Below are 19,229 nucleotides of genomic sequence, written 5' to 3'. Positions count from 1 at the left end.
TGGACTCAAAGTCCGAAATCACTCACTCAATAACCCCACCTACTCCCACTGGCCCCGCCTCATGTGCTGCAAATCCTGCCTACCTTTGGAGAGACGATTTTGGTCCCTATTTCTTTTAGGCCCCACCCACTGTCTATAGGGCTCCTCCTTCCTGCCTCCAGAGACCGGGAGGTCTATTTTTTCCGGGCTCCCCCTGCTCTTCTCTCATTGCCCCCTGCCCAAGTTTACTAGAAACCACACCCAGACCCCCTCGTCCCGGCCTCGCCACAGCCCAGATCTCCAGGGCCAAACCAGAGCATAGGGCAGAGGGAGAAGTGTCCAGAAGAGGGAGCCACCCCCACCCCAACCCCAGGTACCCCTTGCATCTTCTCCCTTCAGCCCCACCTGTCTCGCGCTTCCTCCTCTCCTCACCTCCTTCTCTGTTCTTAGTCCGACTAGGTTCATTCAGCCTATTCGATGCCTCTAGGTTTCTATTTGTCACCGCCCCTCCCTCTTTCACTCCTTTCTTCCACCTCCATCCCTGATCCCCACTTGCACTACCTCTCCATGGTCTCTGAAGGAGAAAAAGGCGTGGGAGAGGTGGGACCAAAGTGGGGAGAAGAGGCGAGGGGTACCTGAAGTTGGGGTAGGGGAGGAGAAGGAGGAAGAAAGGGGGTTGGGAGAGAAGCGGGGAGGCGGGAGCGAAGAAGGGAAGGGATGGGTGGAGGGAAAGAGGACACCAGAGTGAGGGGATGCAAAGCTCTGTAGGCCGGGAAAAGAGAATGGAGGGAGGGAGGGAGGGAGGGAGGGAAGTAGCGAGCTCGAGCGGGGTTGGGGGGAGGGAGAGGGGAGGGGGAGGCAGCTGGGCTGTGACGCGCGTGGCTGCTGCGGCTGCTCCGCCGGCGGCTCATCACTCTCGGGCTGGGATGGACGAGGGGCGGGCGGGCCCCGGCTCGCAGAACCAGGAGTTCGGGCCGCCCAGCAGCTAAGCGCTTCCCCCACCATTCCTCTCCTCTACCTCCACCACCCCCCAAGGGACACTGTCCCTGCTCTGCCTTCCCTAATCCCAGGATCTCTGGAACCCAGCTCCCAAACCCCTAGCCCAGGGTTGGGGAGGTCGGCAAGGGACCCAAAACCCGACCTTTTCTGATCTCCCCTGGATTTTCTTCTCCCTTACTCGAGGAGTGGATCCCTCCTCCTCCTTCGTAAGGATTCCGACCTAATTCCCTCCTGTTCAGAGGATTCAGCGTGGGGCCTTCCCGACAGCCCTCAGATCCCTTAGGATCTCCGGAGACTATTCTCTCCCCCCCCCCATCCCCGATCCCTCAGGATCCGTGAGATCCGCCACCTTCTCCCCATTTTCAATTCTTCCTCAATCAAGTCCCATCGGGAGACGCCCCCAGCCCCATTCGAAAATCTCCAGGGATCCAGCGATCTCCAATCCATCGTACTCTACCCCCGCTGCGGGATTCCTGGTTCCCAGCCCCCTCCTAGGCGGGCATCTGCTTCTCCTTTCCCTGGCCTCGTACCCTACCTCTCCTCTCCCTGGGAATCGACTGGATCCCCTACCGCCTCCGGGGCTTGGGGTAATCCCCCTCCCCAGTAGGGTGAGGCGCTGTGGGCGGGGGGCCCGGTCTGCCGGGTTTGGAGGCTCTAAGGCCCCTGCACCCCTAAGGACCCTGTCTGCCTCCCTCCTCCCCCACTCCGAGCCCCAGATGGAGAAGCCACGGCCCCGGGGTTGAGGCAGGTAAGAGACTGGGGAGGGGCCCCAGAGGGTCTGCCGTGTGCCTGTCTCTGCATCTCTCTCTGGCCATCTTCAGTCCCCATATCTCTGTATCTTCATTTCTCCCTCTCTTTCTTGGTCTTGGTCACTTTGTCTCTGTCTCTTTGTCTCTCTCTCTCTCCAGCCCATGAATGATCCTTTCAATGGGCCCACAGACCCCGTGTGTTCCCATCTCCCCCTCCTCCTCCCCCTTCCTGGCCAATCCATTTCTCCACTGCAGGGGAGGGGGCTGAGGCCTGAACCCCTGCCCCCCAACTCCCTTTGGGTTTGGGGAGTCAGGCCTGAGCAGGTGATGGAGGGAGGGAGGGAGAAATTGGAGAAGAGAAGGGGGATGGGGAAGGAAGATTGGAAGAGAAATGGAGACATAAGATGTGAAGAGAGAGATAGGGGAGAGAAGAGTATAAGAAATAGAGGGGAGGGAGATATTGGCGGAAAGGAAGGGGAAAAAGATATGAAAGAGATGGAGGAAGAAATTGGGCAGGGGAGAGAGATGGGGACAGACTGAGGCAAAAGGGAGATGCAGGGGGAAAGTGCATAGAGATATGGAGGGAAAGAGAGGAAGATGGAGAAAGAAGGGGAAGGGAGAAAAGGATGTAGGTAGAAAAGGGATGAGACTGATGGAGATTAGAAGTGTTGGAAGATGGAGGGAATAGGAGGGAGAGATGTAAGGAAGTAGAAGAAACAAAAATGGGGAGATGGGATGGGAAGAAGCCAGAAGGAGAAGAGCAGGGAGAACTAAAGAGAGATTGGGGAGTGGAGAAGTAGCTGAATGGTGGGGATGGAGAGCAGTGAAACAAGACCCAAGTGAGTTGGGATATGAAATGCCAGGAGAGGGCAGGGTCCTGAAAGAATAGAACAGAGAGTTAGGGGTTGGGGGTGGGCAGGAAAGGTAAGGTGGGAAAAGGATAGTACTGGAGTGGTATTGGGAATTCCTATATCCTCATCTCCAGAATAAATTGACACCTGCAGAAAGAGCTGGTCTGGCAGGCATGCAAACATTCCTGGCTCCAAAAATGACCCAAAGAAATCTCCTTGTCAGCAAACAGCTTTGGCAATGGGAAGGGAGGGGAGGAAAGAGTATGTAAGAATAACCCAGGTGTCTGGGTCCCTAGACCCTGGATTTCCCCCCTTCCCTACATCCTGTTTTTTTCAGGAGACCAAAGTGCTTCACCCACAAATATTATTTGATAATTGGTTCCATCTTAGTGAACTGGGAGAGGAGAGGTAAGGGAGGCAGATAGGCTGCTTGTCTGAGCCCTAGAAAGGAGAAAAGGCTAGATTTGGAGCCAGTACAGAAGTGGGGTACTAGATTGAGGTGGAGCGATAGGTGAGGCATGTAGGTGGCAACCCCAGTGCCAATAAGGAACCTCCAGCTCCTTTTTGAGGGGAAGTGATCTAGAAGAGTAGGGTGGACAGAAACTAACACTGTCAAGGGGCAGTTGCTATATTCCTCTCAAGCCTTCTACTCCACCCCCCACCATTCCAGCATCAGTAGTTCCCCCTCCCTACCTATTCACCAGAGTCTGCAGGCCTGGGTCACCAGTGCTATACTAGGATTGGCCAACAAGGGGGGCAAGAGGCGGGGCCTTCAGGCCTCTTGACACCCCCCAACTCCTCCCCCCCAATATAGGCTCTTTTATTTTAGCTGTAAGGGTGGGAGGGACCCAGGAGTCTGGTGTCCCAGTCCTTGCATTTTTTCCCACTTTTACTCCTCCAACCCCTGTTTCTAGTAGAGACCCCAGCATCTCTGGTCCCAGAGCCCTTCATGCCCCCCTTCTCCACCCCCTAGCCTCCTTCCAGGGTTAAAGCTGCAGCTGGTTGCCGCGGTAACATTGCGGGGCAGCATCCAGTTGTCCTGGCAACCAGTACCAGGATCACACATTTTTCCCCAGAAATTGCCCCCCACCCCCATATAAACCCTCCTCCCCAGTCAGAAGATCCATGCTTTTAGTTGTCCGGTCCCTAGCTCACCAGAAACCCTTGAACTTTAGGGGAAAGAAAGAAAGCAGCTATGTGAAAGATGGGTGACAGCTGTAGGGTTGGATACCCAAGTCCCCTTGGGTACTGAGGGATGGAGAAGAAAAGAAGCTGGGAGCTTGGAAACCTGGGTCCCAGGCACTACCTCAGAGCAAGGGTGGGAGTGGGGAGTTTGCTGTGGTGGTGAAATTATAGCTCCAAAGTAATTAACACAGATAAACAAAACCACCACTTCCTGCTAATTAATGAATTGGTATTTTTATTTTCTCCTTCAAGTCTATTTCTCTCCTCCCCCAGACCAACACTGTGTGTGTGTGTGTGTGTGTGTGTGTGTGTGTGTGTGTGTGTGTGTGTAAACCTGGACACCCCAGTCCCTTCTGGAAGCTAGAACTAGGAAGTATGGAAGCCCTATGTGGGGACCTGAATCCCTAACCTCAAAGAGAGTGGTGCTGTAGGGATTCAGGCTGACCTGAGTTCCTTCCTCAGTGCCTTAACCACTTAATGACCATAACCTGGCTCTTCTTGTCTCTCGCCCTGTGTCTGTTCTGGGGGTGGTAGGGTTGAGGGGTTGGTGGGAGGGATGGGAGTAATGCAGAACCTGAGTTTTAACTAACCACTTGTCTCTTCTCTCTGTTTCCCCCCTCCTGTTTTGCTTCTATCTTAATCCTCCCTTCCTTTCTCTGTTTCTTGTCTCTTTTTTTTTTTTGCTTCTATATCCCTCCCTCTTCCTGTCTTTCTTTTTCTGTATCCCTCTGTCTCTCCATCCCCAAGCCTGCTCTTTTATCTCTTTCTAGGTCCTGCCGTCTCCCCCCCACTTATCATCTAGCCCCCCCCCCCATTCCCCACCCTTTGCTCTCTCCATGGAGCGCAACAGACCTCTCTCCTCCCCGATCTAATTCCCCCTCCCTTCCTGCCCCCTTTCCTTCCCCCTTTTCCCCCTCCCCATCCTTCCCCCTGGGGAGAGGGGGGGACCTCCCTCCCTCTCCCCCCCTGCTCTCTCTCTCTCCGAGGGGGGGATCCCGGGGAGGGAGGGGGGTCCCCCCCAATCAGCATGTGGCTCTTGGTGCTGTGTCTGGTGGGGCTGGTGGGGGCTCAAAGGGGAGGAGGGGGTCCAATAGGCGGTATCCCAGGGGGTCCTGGGGCTGGGGAGGAACGATTCCCAGTGGTTGGCACCGCGTATGGGCGTGTGCGGGGAGTTCGCAGAGAACTCAACAACGAGATCCTGGGCCCAGTGATGCAGTTCCTGGGGGTCCCCTACGCCACACCCCCTCTGGGGGCCCGACGTTTCCAGCCCCCTGAGGCACCAGCCTCTTGGCCTGGGGTGAGGAACGCTACCGCCCTCCCGCCTGCCTGCCCCCAGAACCTCCACGGCGCCCTCCCAGCCATCATGCTCCCGGTCTGGTTCACGGACAACCTGGAGGCTGCCGCTGGCTACGTGCAGAACCAGAGTGAGGACTGTCTGTACCTCAACCTCTACGTGCCCACTGAGGATGGTAAGGGCAGAGACTGGTGGTACAAATCTGCCCCCTTCCCTAGGTCTGACACATACATGCCCCTTCACACACAGATCCCATACTCCACCCATAGACACCTTCTCTCTGTCTCTCCGTCTCTCTCTGTCTCTGTCTCTCTATTTCTCTCTCTCTCTCCCCAGATATACTTAGGTGTTCCCATACACATAACTTACACCACATCCCTATCCCAGAAAATACACTAACATTTCCCATACACGCATCACACAGCATTTCCCAAAGCATGTTATACACATATATGCCTCAACACTCCCAGAGCATATTATACATATATGCCCCCACACTTCCATATATATTCACTTCATAAACAAATATGCCACTTGGGCCCTCTACTATCCTAAAGAGAAAACCACAGCATTTGATAAAGACGATTTTTCTACCTGAGGAAGCTCTCCTACCTCTCTCCCTTCCCATTTCCCTCTCCTTCCTCCTTTACCTGCTTCCAACTGTCCTGCCTCCCCAGCCAAATATTCCTGAAGGATATAGGCATTTTCTAAACTATTTACCCCCTCCAAGATCAAGTAACCCCCTGAATCTGACACTTCTCAGTGATTATTACCTTTAAGAGGAAATCCAACCCTGGGCTCAAAAATCACTCCTCAAGATCATCAAGGAAGCAGAAAATACTCTCCAAATACTATATGTCATAGGACCAAACCCCACTGAACATTCACAATTCACTCTCTAAATACTGTTTAGACAATCCAACTTCCAAATATCCAAATGCTTTTTGACCTCCTGACGTAAACCACTCCAACTCTCATATGTCATCCATCCCCAACACCCTGACACATGTACACAAACTACCTTTGACAATCCCTGCAAACAGATTGTCTATCCCCACAATTACCTCTGCATTCACACAATTTAGTCCCATGCATTTACACAATCTAATTCCCATATATACTATTTAATTTACACCCCCCCCAATTCTACCTGTGAGGCAAGTCCAATTTATCCTCCACATTCTCCCATACTCAACCTACCCTCATATCTCCTTAAACATACATCATAGCCCCCTATAAACTATTGCCATTCAGTATTCCCCTATATGCACACAATCTACTCTAACACTTCCCATACATGCCTATAATTTATTTCCTGACACTCATAAACAATTCCCCCACATTCCCAGTATACATTTAGTTTACCACCGATATCCACTTAGCTACCTACACAATTTATCCCTCATATCTCATACCCACACAAAGAATCCCTAGCATCCCCCATACAGACACACAATCTACCACTTACGCTGTAGACCCACATAATTTACCCCCAATATTGCCTCCCACAGTACCCATCAATCCCCTTGCACACAAATGCCCCTATACATACACACACAAAATCTTCATACACATATATGCAGTTTATCCCCATCATTCCCAATTCAACAAGAATATCTCTAGCATCTTCATAACTTACTGCTCCAGACATACAATCTACTACTTAGACACACATGATCTACCCCAACCTCATGCATATGTTCTACAGCAAAACTTTAAAAGTATCTCAGCTTCCTCCCATGCACAGTCTAGCCTACAAATGCCTCACAATTTACCACCCAACATTTCCCTTTGCCCCCACAATATCACTCAGATACAGAAACTGCACCCCCTCCAAAAGGTCTTCCACTGACACACTAGAGTAAACCTATCTGTCCTGTGAAAGGAAATGGTCCTTCTCCCCACCCTGTCACCAGAGAGTACTTTGTTCTTAGGTTGGAGAAATGCACCCAGAGTTGTGGTCTCTTTTGGCCCATGCCCCAGCCCGTGAATCACGATGCTAGATGATTGGCTTTCCCAGGGATTTGGGACCCTGGTTTCTATTCCTCTCTAGTCCTTACCCCTACCCCTTTCTTCTCTGGAGCTTGTCCTTCCTTGTCCCCTAAGTACCTCTCTCATTCCATGCACTCCTTCCCAGGACAAATAGGCCCCTTCATCTTCTAAGGTCTGGGTCTCTGAGAGTGTGGGGTTTGGGAATGACACAGTGGGTGGGAATGGAAAGTGAGGTAGGAAGTTTAGGGTTATGGACTACTCCAGTAAGCAATTTCCACTTTCTCCTTGAAGAGAGCAGGATCTTGGAAGAGGGTGAACTGGTCCCCCAGGGAATGGCTTAGATCCCTGAGAGGGAGGAGGGAGGGCAAAGCTTAGATTATCCATTTCTTCTTTTTATCCCACCTTGAGTTGGAGAGGGGACTCTTAAAGAAAGGGGCATTTGGGTTGGGGCTGTGAAGTTGGAGAAACTAGGACTGTGAGTCAGGAAGGAAAGGAAATGCTAGAAGTAAAACTACTGCTGACCTGAACCCCAGCCTTGGGCAAGTGGTACAGAGGGAACAGGGTCATGCTTCCTGCTTGCCACCCTCTTGAATATAGAAATGCTTGGGTCTCCTTTTGCTTCACCCTCCCCCATACCCATCCAATCCAACTTGGGAAAGGAGAGGAAAAGGTGGCATTAGCATGGGGATGGTAGGGAGCAGGGTTTCCTAGGCAGGGCTTCCCCTTCCTCCCTGTTACCCCATCTCCTAACATCATTTAATTTTCCAGCTATGAGCCAACAGACTGAATGAAACAAGTCCTTTCCAATCAAGTTCAACATATCTCTTAGGACAGGTCTAAGCCCACCCACTTACCTCCCACCCCAGGCCTAGCCACACCTGCCCCCTCCATCCCCACCCCCACAAAAAAGAATAAACAGCCTTTTTTGGGTGTTTTTTTCCCGAGGTGGGGGGAGCAAAATTGGGATGTAGAATCATTTTTATCTTTTCTTGGTTTCTTTTTCTTGCAAACACATTTTGCTTTTTTGGCTCGTTTTTTTCCCCCTGCTTTCCCACCCCACCCCCTTTTCTGCTTTCTCCTCTTCCCTCCCCATCCACTACCTCCCCACCCCCCCATCTTTCCCCACAAAATTGTCCTTTTTTCTCTGTTTTGTGTTCCCGGTCTTAGGTCCGATCACAAAAAAACGTGACGAGTCGACGCTCAATCCGCCCCCGCCAGACACAGGTAGATTTTTTTAAATGCCGCTGCTGCATGTGGTTGCCGACAATGACACACAGGATCCCTGGCCCACCATACCCAAAACAACCCCGACTCAAATCTCATAGTCCCTAAGGTCCCTTTACAATCATTCTTTACATTCAGACATACACATATATACAGAGAGGAAAAGAGAGAAAGAAGGCGAAAGGAGAGGAAAAGAGAGGAAAGGCAAGGCAAAGAAAGGAAAGGAAAGGAAAGGAAAGGAAAGGAAAGGAAAGGAAAGGAAAGGAAAGGAAAGGAAAGGAAAGGAAAGGAAAGGAAAGGAAAGGAAAGGAAAGGAAAGGAAAGGAAAGGCAAGGAAAGGCAAGGAAAGGCAAGGAAAGGCAAGGAAAGGCAAGGAAAGGCAAGGCAAGGAAAGGAAAGGATTATGAGCAAGGATTTTTTTTTAATTTACAAAAAAAGTGAATTGTATAAACTTTTGGACCCAACTAAAAATGTGGATGAAAAACAATAATTTCGTTAAGATTTTTAATGAAAAACCATCAAAGGAAATTATAGTACTAGAATCATGAAAAGAATCAAGAAAATTGGAATATTTTTAGAGCTTAAAAAAACTGACAAAACTTTGGTACTTTAGACATCTTTGGAAATATAAAATCTTGGAGGGATTTAATTTTGAGTCAACTGGGGAAATTTGAAGGAAATTGGAAATTAGGGACAGTTGGGAGAATGGAAAAAATTTTTTAAATTAGAAACTAACACAATTTGAAGTATTGGAAAACAAGTGAGGTTCAGATAACAGTGCCATTTGAAACCAGTCATAAAAAGTGGAAACTTTTTAAAAACGGGACCCAAATTTTGCTACAAAATTTTGAAAATGAAAATAATTTTTTTTCTTTTTCTCCCCCCCCCAAAAAAAAGTTTTTGTTTTTTCTTTTCTTGTTGAATCTGGCCCATGATTTTCTTGCTTTTGGGGTTTTTTTCTTTCTTTCTTCTTTCTTGATCTCTTTTTTTGTTGTCATTGTGGTTTTTGAATTCTTGTTGCCCCTTGCCCCTACCCTTCCCTGCCCTGCCTTGCACCCCTCTGCCTCCCCTTTCCCCCCACACTGGGAGAGTGGTGGTGCTGGGCTGGGGAGGGCATGTTGGGGAGAGGGGATCAGCACTAGGAACACAGGGTACAGCTATGACTTTTGAGAGAAGGCAACTGATTTAAGGAAACTCTCCTGTGATGCAGGAATTTGGGTAGATGGGAGGGTCTGTGTCCTTCATTGGAAATGTTGGATTGTTGGGGGAAAGGAGTTGGGGCTAGATAGCAAGTGAAAGAGCAGGAGGGTCTTCTTGGTAAGAGCATTGACATATAAATCAGAAGGCCTGAGTTGTAGTCCTAATTTTGTCACTAACTCAGACCCAGTGCAACTTGAAAAAGTCATTTCTCTGGGCCTCTGCTTCCTACTCTGTTGAAAGAAAGGGTTTAACTAGAAGATGTCTCTATGGTCCCTTTCGGCTCTGACATTCTATGCTTCTCTGACCTAGGATGAAGAGTTGGGAGGGCAGGTAAAAAGACAAAAGGAAGGACAGATGATAAGAAATGTCCTGAGTGGGTTCAGTCTTGTCCAAGAGCAAGGGGAAAGGTGTTTTCACAACCTTTAGAAGATGAACAGGAAATTGTGAGGAAGTGTATTTTAGGAGTTGGACAAAGTTTTAACAAGGGGACCTAAGAAAGAAGGTATATAAAAATTTGGGGTAGCAAGTATGCCTGAGACTTGGGAAGCACAAAAATTTAAGAGACTTCATATCTATTTTTGGAGTACCAAGGGTCTGGGCAGGAATGGAGTTCCTGCAAGGGAGAGAAGAGCATATTGGAGAGCTGTGCTGAGGTCCCTGGGATAAGTAAGGGCATTCAGGATTTGAGGAAGCTCCTGGGCTCTTCTGGCTGATGTCCTAGAATTAGATAACAGTCACCTCTATCCTGGTTGTTAGCTTGTATAATTTTGGGGAGTGAGTGAAGAGGAGGAAGGAATCCCCTGATGTTAAATTGGCCCCTTCTGTTTGTGAGGTGCCATATCTTAGAGATCCCTAAAGTGGAGGGGAAAATTAAAGTTCCTAGGCTCTAGCTAATTCCCTGGGGGTGGAGGGTGAAGAAGAATAATCATAGCACTTTAAGATATGTAAATTGATTGACATACATTATCCCATGGGAGATATGTAGAGAGTATGGGTTTTTGATGAAGTTTGGACACTCACTGACTTCATTAGCCCATTCATATCCTCTCCCTAACACTCCCTCAGCCAAATTAATTAGGCTGAGGGTGTTGCCATGACAACTAGGGAGATGCCCTAGAAAGGAATTAGGGTGAGGAGGAGGCTGACCCTCCCCCCAAAACCCCAGAACCTGACACCCTCCCCTCCCTGCCTTGCATCTCCTGAGGGAACAGTAGAGGGCTGGGGCCTATGGAAATGAACATCCTGTAACTTCTCTCACCCCGTTCTGAAAGGGTCTGCTCCATTTTAGCAACAAGAGTTCCTTTAGAAATAAGGAGGGGGTGCAGGAAGTATAAAATTATGTTGAGAGGTTGGGTAGGAGATGCCCTGCCATGGAGTGGTAGACCTTTTGACTTGGGGATATTCCCTTCCCGTTGCTAGATTACACGGTCACCCTCCTGCTGGACCCCATAGCCCTGCTTCTGATGGGGAAACAGTAGGACAGGCCTGATTAGCAAGGCACAAGGCACCAGATCTGGATTTGGGCAGCGGTAGATCCTGGGTCTGAGGTTGTGTGCATACCTTATTGGGGTCCCTTTTATTCAAAGGGCCACCTTGTTCTCTCTGAGATAAAGGTCCCTCCAGGGAGGGTAACTGGTCTTGATCTACACCTCACCCACTCTTCTGGCCCGGCACCCTCATTCTGCCTGCCTTTCTGGAAAGAGAGCTATTTCCCTCTGAATTACCCCTCACCCTCACGTAGGATTGGGAGCCAAATGCAACGCGGTCTTCCCCAGAACACCTGTATTCACCTTGCCCCTCTCTTGGAGTCTTTCATATCCTCCCCACACCCTTTTTTCTTCTGTTTCCTTCCTCGACCCCACCTTTTTCTGTGACCCAACCCCTCGTTGTGGTTCTGCCCCTACCTGGCTGCTCACTGTCTTTGCCCTTCACCCCTCCCTTCGACGTGGCTCCACCCTCGAACCCACCTCATCCCCATGGCTCCTCCTTGACCCCACCCCTCGCTGTGGCTCCGCCCCTACCAGACATCCGGGACTCGGGGAAGAAGCCGGTGATGCTGTTCCTCCACGGGGGCTCCTACATGGAGGGAACGGGGAACATGTTTGACGGCTCGGTCCTGGCCGCTTATGGCAACGTGATTGTGGTCACGCTCAACTACCGGCTCGGTGTGCTCGGTGAGGGCGTGATGTGCGTGGGGTCGAGAGCGCAGGACTTGCTGGGGCTGGATGGGAGGATGCAGAGAGGAAGGGAGGACAGGGTTGGGATGTTCTGGACCAGTAGGGGCGTGTCTTATCCAAGAAAGGGTGTGGCTAGTCAAATACGGGTGGGGCTGCTCTAAGTGCACGAGGGACGTGGATGAGGTTTCCCCCAGGAAGGGTCGAGGGAGTTCCATCACTTTTCCTGAGATCTTTCTCTCTCCCCACCTTCTGACCCTGCCCCAGGGTTCCTCAGCACAGGGGACCAGGCTGCCAAGGGTAACTATGGGCTTCTCGACCAAATCCAAGCACTGCGCTGGCTCAGTGAAAACGTGGGGCACTTTGGAGGTGACCCAGAGCGAATTACCATCTTTGGCTCTGGAGCTGGAGCCTCATGTGTTAACCTGCTTATTCTCTCTCACCACTCTGAAGGTACTGGCATGTTGTTTTGGGGGGACCCAGGTGTCTTCATCCCTGATCCCTCCTAGGCCAGTCCCAGGGATCTCTGATTCCCCTCTCCTAAAGGTTTCCACTGTTCTGCTCTCCCTAGTCCCAGTTGAATTTACCTGGGGGACATCCTCCTTTTCCTTGGCTCCTTCCCCCTCAGCTGAGCCGCATCTAGCTCTTCTAAGAAGTCCTGAGTATGTCTTCCTAGTCCCGTCCCTGCTGCTGGTGAGTGTGGCAGAGATCCCGTACCCACTGCAGTCCTTCCTCTGTGTGTGTGTGTCCATTCCCTACTTCCCACCACCAGGACTGTTCCAGAAAGCCATTGCCCAGAGTGGTACAGCCATCTCCAGCTGGTCTGTAAACTACCAACCACTCAAGTACACGCAACTGCTGGCAGCCAAGGTGGGCTGTAACCAGGAAGAAAATGCTGAGGTCGTGGAATGTCTTCGGAGAAAACCCTCTCGGGAGCTTGTTGATCAAGATGTGCAACCAGCTCGGTATGGGGGAGACCAGTGCTCCTAGTTCCCAGCCAGGGTCTGGGGGGACAGGACTCATCCTGTTAGCCATTCAATAAACATTTGTGAAGTGCCTACTATGTGCCAGGTATTGAGCTAAAGGGCCAATTTGGGGATACAAAGAAAGATAAAATCCCTACTCTCAAGGAGCTTGTAGTCTAACAGAAGAGACAGTATGCAGACAAAGAAGATATATACAAGAATAATTAGAGATGATCAATAGAGGGAAGGCACTAGAGCAGGAATGGGGAACCTGCAGCCTCCAGGCCACATGTGGCCTTCTAGGTCCTTGGGTGTGGCCTTTTGACTGAGTCCAAGTTTTACAGAACAAATCCTTTTGTTAAGGGCATTTGTTCTGTGAAGTTTGGATTCAGTCAAAGGGCCACACTTGAGGACCTAGAGGGCCACATTCGGCCTCCAGACTACAGGTTCCCCACCCCTGCACAAGAGTTAAGAGGAATGGGAAAGGCTTCATGTAGAAGGTAAGATTTCAGCTGGGACTTGAAGGAAGCCAGGTGAGCTAGGAGGGAGGGAATTGCAGGAATGGGAGACAGCCAGTGAAAAATGCCAGGAGTCAATAGATGGAGTATACTGGTTGAGGGACAAGTAGACCAGTGTTGTTGGACCAGAGCACATATATGGGGGGGGAGGGGAGGGCAGGGAAGGAGGAGCAGTGTCTAATGTATAAGAATCCTGGAAAGACCCTCACTTGGTCTTGTAGTTGGTGGGCCTGTGGCCTCACCAAGCTAGGAGGATTCAAGAGTCTCCCTAAAGGCCTGACTCAGCTTTCTTCTTCTAGCTACCACATTGCCTTTGGTCCAGTGGTGGATGGTGATGTGGTCCCAGATGATCCAGAGATCCTGATGCAGCAGGGTGAATTTCTCAACTATGACATGCTGATTGGTGTCAATCAGGGTGAGGGCTTGAAGTTCGTGGAGGATTCAGCAGAGAGTGAGGATGGTGTATCAGCTAGCGCCTTCGACTTCACGGTCTCCAACTTTGTGGACAACCTCTATGGCTACCCTGAGGGCAAGGATGTCCTGAGAGAGACCATCAAGTTCATGTACACAGACTGGGCTGACCGGGACAATGGTGAAATGAGGCGGAAGACACTCCTAGCTCTCTTTACTGACCACCAGTGGGTGGCCCCAGCCGTGGCTACCGCAAAGCTTCATGCTGATTACCAATCACCCGTCTACTTCTACACTTTCTACCATCATTGCCAGGCAGAGGGCAGGCCTGAGTGGGCTGATGCAGCTCATGGTGATGAGCTGCCCTACGTGTTTGGGGTGCCCATGGTGGGTGCCACGGATCTCTTTCCCTGCAACTTCTCCAAGAATGATGTCATGCTCAGCGCTGTTGTCATGACCTACTGGACCAACTTCGCCAAGACTGGGTGAGGGGGAGGAGGCAGAGGGAGGGCAGGGTGTCCATTTGTGGAGGAGGAACAAGGGATAGGGAGGTCCAGGATGTCTCCCTGTTCCCCCTCCCCGTGGTGGAGTCTATTCTTTATTTTTCTGTGTATCACTTCCTTCCCCTCTCTTTTATTTCCTCCTTTTCCCACATTGTCCTTTTCCTTCTCCCTTCTTTCCTTCTCCCCTTCTTCTTGTTTTTTTTTTTTGTCTCCCATGTCTGTCTTCCTGTTCCCTTCTTAGTGTCCATCCTCTTGCGTGACTCTCCCCATGTATTTTTTTTGTTTCCCTTCTCCCCTTCTACCTCTTTTTCCATCTCTGGCTCTATTTGTCTCTGTGTCTGTTTCAGTCTTTCCCTGTCTTCATGTATTTTTCTGTACCTATCTCCCTCCCTGTTTCTGCCTCTTTTCTCATCATCCACTGCCTTACCCACCTTTCCCCAATTCCTCTGCTCACTCCTGTTCTCTTCCTCTCATTTTCTTTTTCCTTTTTTCTCATCTTACTTTACCTCCTTTTTCATCCCTGTCCCATTTTATTGTGCCACCAGCTATGCTTCCCTTTTTTTTTTAATCTTCCCCTTTCTCTTGTCTTGTATCTCTAAGCTTTTGGATTCTCTCTCTATGTTGGTCCTTTTATATTGCTCTGTCTTGCTATCTCTCTATTAGCTTGGTAGCCCTGCTTATTTTTCCTTTGTTTTCATCTCTCCCTACCTGTCTCTTTCTCTTTTCAGCATCTTTTTCACAGTATATATCTCTTTGCTCTTGATAAATCTCTTTCTATCTCTGTCACTGCCTCTCTCTCTGTGGGCCTTTGAATCTCACTCCTCCACTCTCCTTCCCCGATCCCTGCAGTGATCCCAACCAGCCAGTTCCCCAGGATACCAAGTTCATCCACACCAAGCCCAACCGCTTTGAGGAAGTCGTGTGGAGCAAGTTCAACAGTAAGGAGAAGCAGTACCTGCATATAGGCCTCAAACCCCGAGTCCGGGACAACTACCGTGCCAACAAGGTGGCCTTCTGGCTGGAGCTGGTGCCCCACCTCCACAATCTGCACACTGAACTCATCACATCCACTACCACCCGCCTGCCACCCTATGCTACGCGCTGGCCCCCTCGTCCACCACCTGGGGCCACAGGCACTCGCCGGCCCCCACCACCAGCCACTACTCCACCTGAGCCTGAACCAGACCCAGGACCCCGGGCCTATGACCGCTTCCCAGGGGATTCACGGGACTACTCCACAGAGCTGAGTGTCACTGTAGCTGTTGGTGCCTCCCTCCTCTTCCTCAATATCCTAGCCTTTGCTGCCCTGTACTACAAGCGGGACCGGCGACAGGAGCTACGATGCCGGCGGCTCAGCCCACCTGGGGGTACAGGCTCCGGAGGGCTTGGTGGGGGCCCCCTGCTCCCCACAGCTGGCCGGGAGCTACCTGAGGAGGAATTGGTGTCATTGCAGCTAAAGCGGGGGGGAGGCGTAGGAGGGGACCCAGGAGAGACCCTTCGCCCATCCTGCCCACCGGATTATACCCTTGCCCTTCGTCGGGCACCGGACGACATGCCTCTCCTTGCCCCTGGTGCCCTGACCCTGCTGCCAAGTGGTCTGGGTCCACCCCCACCCCCTCCACCTCCCACCCTTCACCCTTTTGGGCCCTTCCCTCTGCCTCCCCCAACCACTGCCAGCCACAACAACACGCTACCCCATCCCCATTCTACCACTCGGGTATAGGGGGCGGGATTGGGGGAGGGAGTGCACACCGCTCAGCTCTCCCCACATCAGACAGGAAGGGAGACTCGGTAATGATCATGGAGTCTAGGGGTTGGGTTGAGAAGAATTATGGGTGCTGGGATGCCCACCCAAGCATGTCAAAGCACCTTATTAAGGTGGACACAAGTTTCCACATCAAGATGTGCGTACTCTGCCCGTGGAGATATGTTTTCTTATCTGGACATCAGCCTTTAGACTTGTTGTGGGATGACTTTTCATACTGGAACACAGGTCTTATGGTGTGTGGAAGTGTGTTTTCACATTTAAGGCCTGCTTTTTCACATGGAGGTATATTTTCCTATAATGGGGCATGTTTTCCCATGTTCAGAGTGTGGATTTTTTGGGCCACCCTGGACACTGGCCCTCTCAAGGAAATTCCTTCCAGGGTTTGGACCCCAGAATCCTGACCTCTCACCCTCTAAAGGAGACCTTGGGAGTGGGCATTTTTACACCTGTCAATGTAAGGTTGAAATGCCTATCAACCCAAGGGGTTGACACCCAGGAAAGATGGGTGAGGTGATCACAGGGATACCCAGTGAACCATGTTTTTCCTAATGGCATTGGTCTGATGAAGCATGTTCTCCTGCGTAGGCATGAGTCTTCCACATATAGGCACAGACTTACCATTGGGTGGGAGGGAAAGGAATGGATCTATGCGGACCCATGCTGCTTGTGAGCGTCAGACATGCGGTTTCCCATATGGACATGTCATATGGGGAAAGTACGTTTCCTGTGTGGACATGTTACTGCATGTGGATGTGTGTTTTTCCATCTGGATGCCCTTGTCTGCCCAGGACTCCCCTAATCCCCAAACCCCATCCCCAGTGAACTGGCTCTAGTCCTAAATTCTTCCCTGGACATTGGATAAGAAGAAATTCAAGGCCAAGAGAAATCATGGGGAGTTAGCTGCAGACAACATAATAAAGTTGCCCTTTATTTTGTACAAATTCTAGGGGGTGGGGAGGAGATACACACACCCCTTCCCACCCACAGAGACGTTGAAGTAATAGGGGGCTGGGGTGGATGTGGGGACCAAGGTGGCAATGCATGTTTGACCAAAGTCCCAGACCAGGGTCTAGGGGGCAGTCCTCCCCCTACCCCTCTTACCAGCATTCATCTGTGCCAAACTTAAGGGTTTGAAGTGTGTCAGACCCTACCCCCAAGTGCCAAGGACTCTCTTTCCCAGGGAAGGGGGAGGGAGGAGGCTCTGGGGTCCAGTGAGATATATGGGGAGGGTAAACAAAGCTAAGAAGTCCTAACTTTGTGCACCTACCCATCTCTCTCTCTGCCTCAGTTCCTCTTCTCTGAAAATCTCTCAATTTCTCTCTGTCTCTGTCTCTCTCTGTTTCTCTGTCTCTCTCTGTCTCTCACTTTGTCTCTCTTTCTCCCCCCCCTTTCCTTCCTCCCCCCTTCTCTCTCTTCCTCAACTCTTTTTATGGTTTTAATTTTTTCTCTTTTTACATCTCTCTTTCTCCCTTTGCCTAAGATAAATAGACTTTTTTTTTTTGCTTTCCTACCCTCCCCTTCAGATCCCTTGAGCCCTTGGTTGGGCTGGGTGGGCAGTTTGGGGGTGGAAATAGACCTGAGAATAGATTTATCAGCAGAGAACAGAGGTCTAGTACAGTGTGGGGCTTACATGGGAGGTGATACTGGGGTAGGAATAGGGAAACCCATTCCAGGGTTGCCAGGAGTATCCAAGGGAGGCATGAGCAGGAAGAATTTGAAAGCAATAAGGTAAAATGGGGTTTCTCCTCTGAAAAATCCTAAAAAAGAAGGATTTGGGTCACCAGTGGGGAAGAATTGAAAAGGGAGATGACCAAAAGTGGTTAAGGATTTGGAGGGAACAAGGAAAAGGAAATTTAAATTTGCTCCAATTTCTTGGGGGCATTTGGTGCCAAACCAGTTGGGGGCAGGGTGAGCTTATTCCCTTCCATTGATACCCCAAATCTAGGCTTCTCATCCAGTGTGCCCAACTTTTGACCTAGAACTTGCCTCCCTCCTCATAGACCTCCACCATACACACTTCCTGGTCCCCAACCTAGTCCTTTTGATCCCTAGTCCTTTCTCTGGACAGTCATACACCCAGATTCTAGGGACCTTGACCCTGAAACCCAGGAGATATGCCTCCAGCATTGAGGCACAAGAGAAGAGTTGGTATGGACCTGGGGTATCCCATGATTCAGCCATGGACTCTACCACCTGGCCCCCAATTTTCCCCTAAGTCTTCATCTCTCTCCTGCCCCCCTTGCCCACAAACCCCCTGCCCTAGCAGCTCTGTACACATTTTTAAACCTGGCAAAAGATGATGAAGAGAATTATTGTAAATATAAAAGTTTAACTGTTAGTCATGCCTGCTATGGGGGATTGGTGCACATATGGGTCTCTGAGGGAGACTGGTTTGGGGAGTGGGACTGAGTTTCCTATTGAGAGAAATGCACAGCAGAGGAGGGCAGAAACACCCTGGGACTGAAGGAAGTAGGTACCCAAACTTCGCCTCCACCTACCTACGACAAACACACAAAAATATTCAGAAAACCCAGTTTCGCAGAATATCAAGAGTAAGAAGGGAACTTAGAGGCCATGTAGTCTAACCCCTGATCTAGGAAGAGAATCCCTTTGATGAGATACCTGACAAGGTTAGTTGTCCTGTTTTTTCCTCGAAGGCCTCCAGTGAGAGGGAACTAATCATTTCTTGTAGCCGCCCAATCCATTTCTGATAACCCTAATTGTTATCTTCACAACAAACCTAAATTTTCCTACAATTGCCATGTATTTGCTCCTAGCTTTCCCCTCTACAACCACAGGAAATAAAAATTCCTCAGTTACTTGAAAAGATATGAAGATAGCTAGTATCTTCCCTCGGTCTTCTCATCTTCAGGCCAAATTGCCTCAGTGCCTTCAAATAATCTTTATGTAATCTTTCCACCATCCTCCTTTGGACCCCATCCAGCTTATTATTGTCCTTAGAAAGCACAGAACCTCTAAACTGAAAGGGACCTTAGAGATCATGTAGTCTAAGCTGTCCCTGAATAAGTAGGAAATGTTTATACCACCTCCCAGCCCTCTTGCCAATCACAGAATTTTCCTTTGCCTATCCTTATGTGGTGGAGCTAGGACAGTTAAGATGACATCAGTCAGTGCAAACCCGATGCTGTAAAGGGACAGAGTCCTCATCAAGGGAAGTTACCACCCAGTCCAGGAGATAGGACCCTCCCTTCACCCAAAGGAAAGGGAGTCATCTAAGAGCCTTTAGCTGCATCCAAATAACTGCAAACCATCATGCAGAGGCTAAGAATGCAAGGGAAAACAGATCAGAACTCTGTGAAATTAATTGAAGGAGCTTCCTGAAAAAAGGGGGGACATTGAAAGTGTGAGGGGTGTGGTCTAGAGATGAAGATTGGCCTACTTGAAGGCTTGAAAGAG

At 50.2% G+C, this 19,229-nt stretch overlaps 1 protein-coding gene across 2 annotated transcripts; it reads left to right on the top strand.

Moving 5' to 3' along the window:
* Nucleotides 1-877: 877 nt before the first annotated feature.
* Nucleotides 878-18,150, top strand: NLGN2 (neuroligin 2). 2 transcript variants are annotated; one of them, XM_036768266.1, is made up of 8 exons: nucleotides 878-1,726; nucleotides 4,534-5,232; nucleotides 8,217-8,273; nucleotides 11,498-11,647; nucleotides 11,915-12,100; nucleotides 12,420-12,612; nucleotides 13,430-14,026; nucleotides 14,894-18,150. In XM_036768266.1, the coding sequence occupies exons 2-8, from the start codon at nucleotides 4,791-4,793 to the stop codon at nucleotides 15,765-15,767; spliced, it is 2,499 nt and encodes an 832-aa protein (XP_036624161.1). In that variant the 5' UTR covers nucleotides 878-1,726; nucleotides 4,534-4,790; the 3' UTR covers nucleotides 15,768-18,150. The 2 variants fall into 2 exon arrangements, with proteins under 2 accessions (XP_036624161.1, XP_036624162.1); XM_036768267.1 differs by having other exon boundaries at nucleotides 892-1,726; nucleotides 4,511-5,232.
* The last annotated feature ends 1,079 nt before the right edge of the window (nucleotides 18,151-19,229 follow it).

Source organism: Trichosurus vulpecula, chromosome 7, assembly GCF_011100635.1.
Source record: "Trichosurus vulpecula isolate mTriVul1 chromosome 7, mTriVul1.pri, whole genome shotgun sequence".
NCBI classification, from domain to species: Eukaryota; Metazoa; Chordata; class Mammalia; order Diprotodontia; family Phalangeridae; genus Trichosurus; species Trichosurus vulpecula.
Note: the sequence above shows the minus strand (reverse complement) of the source record. Positions and strands in the feature narration are given on the sequence as shown.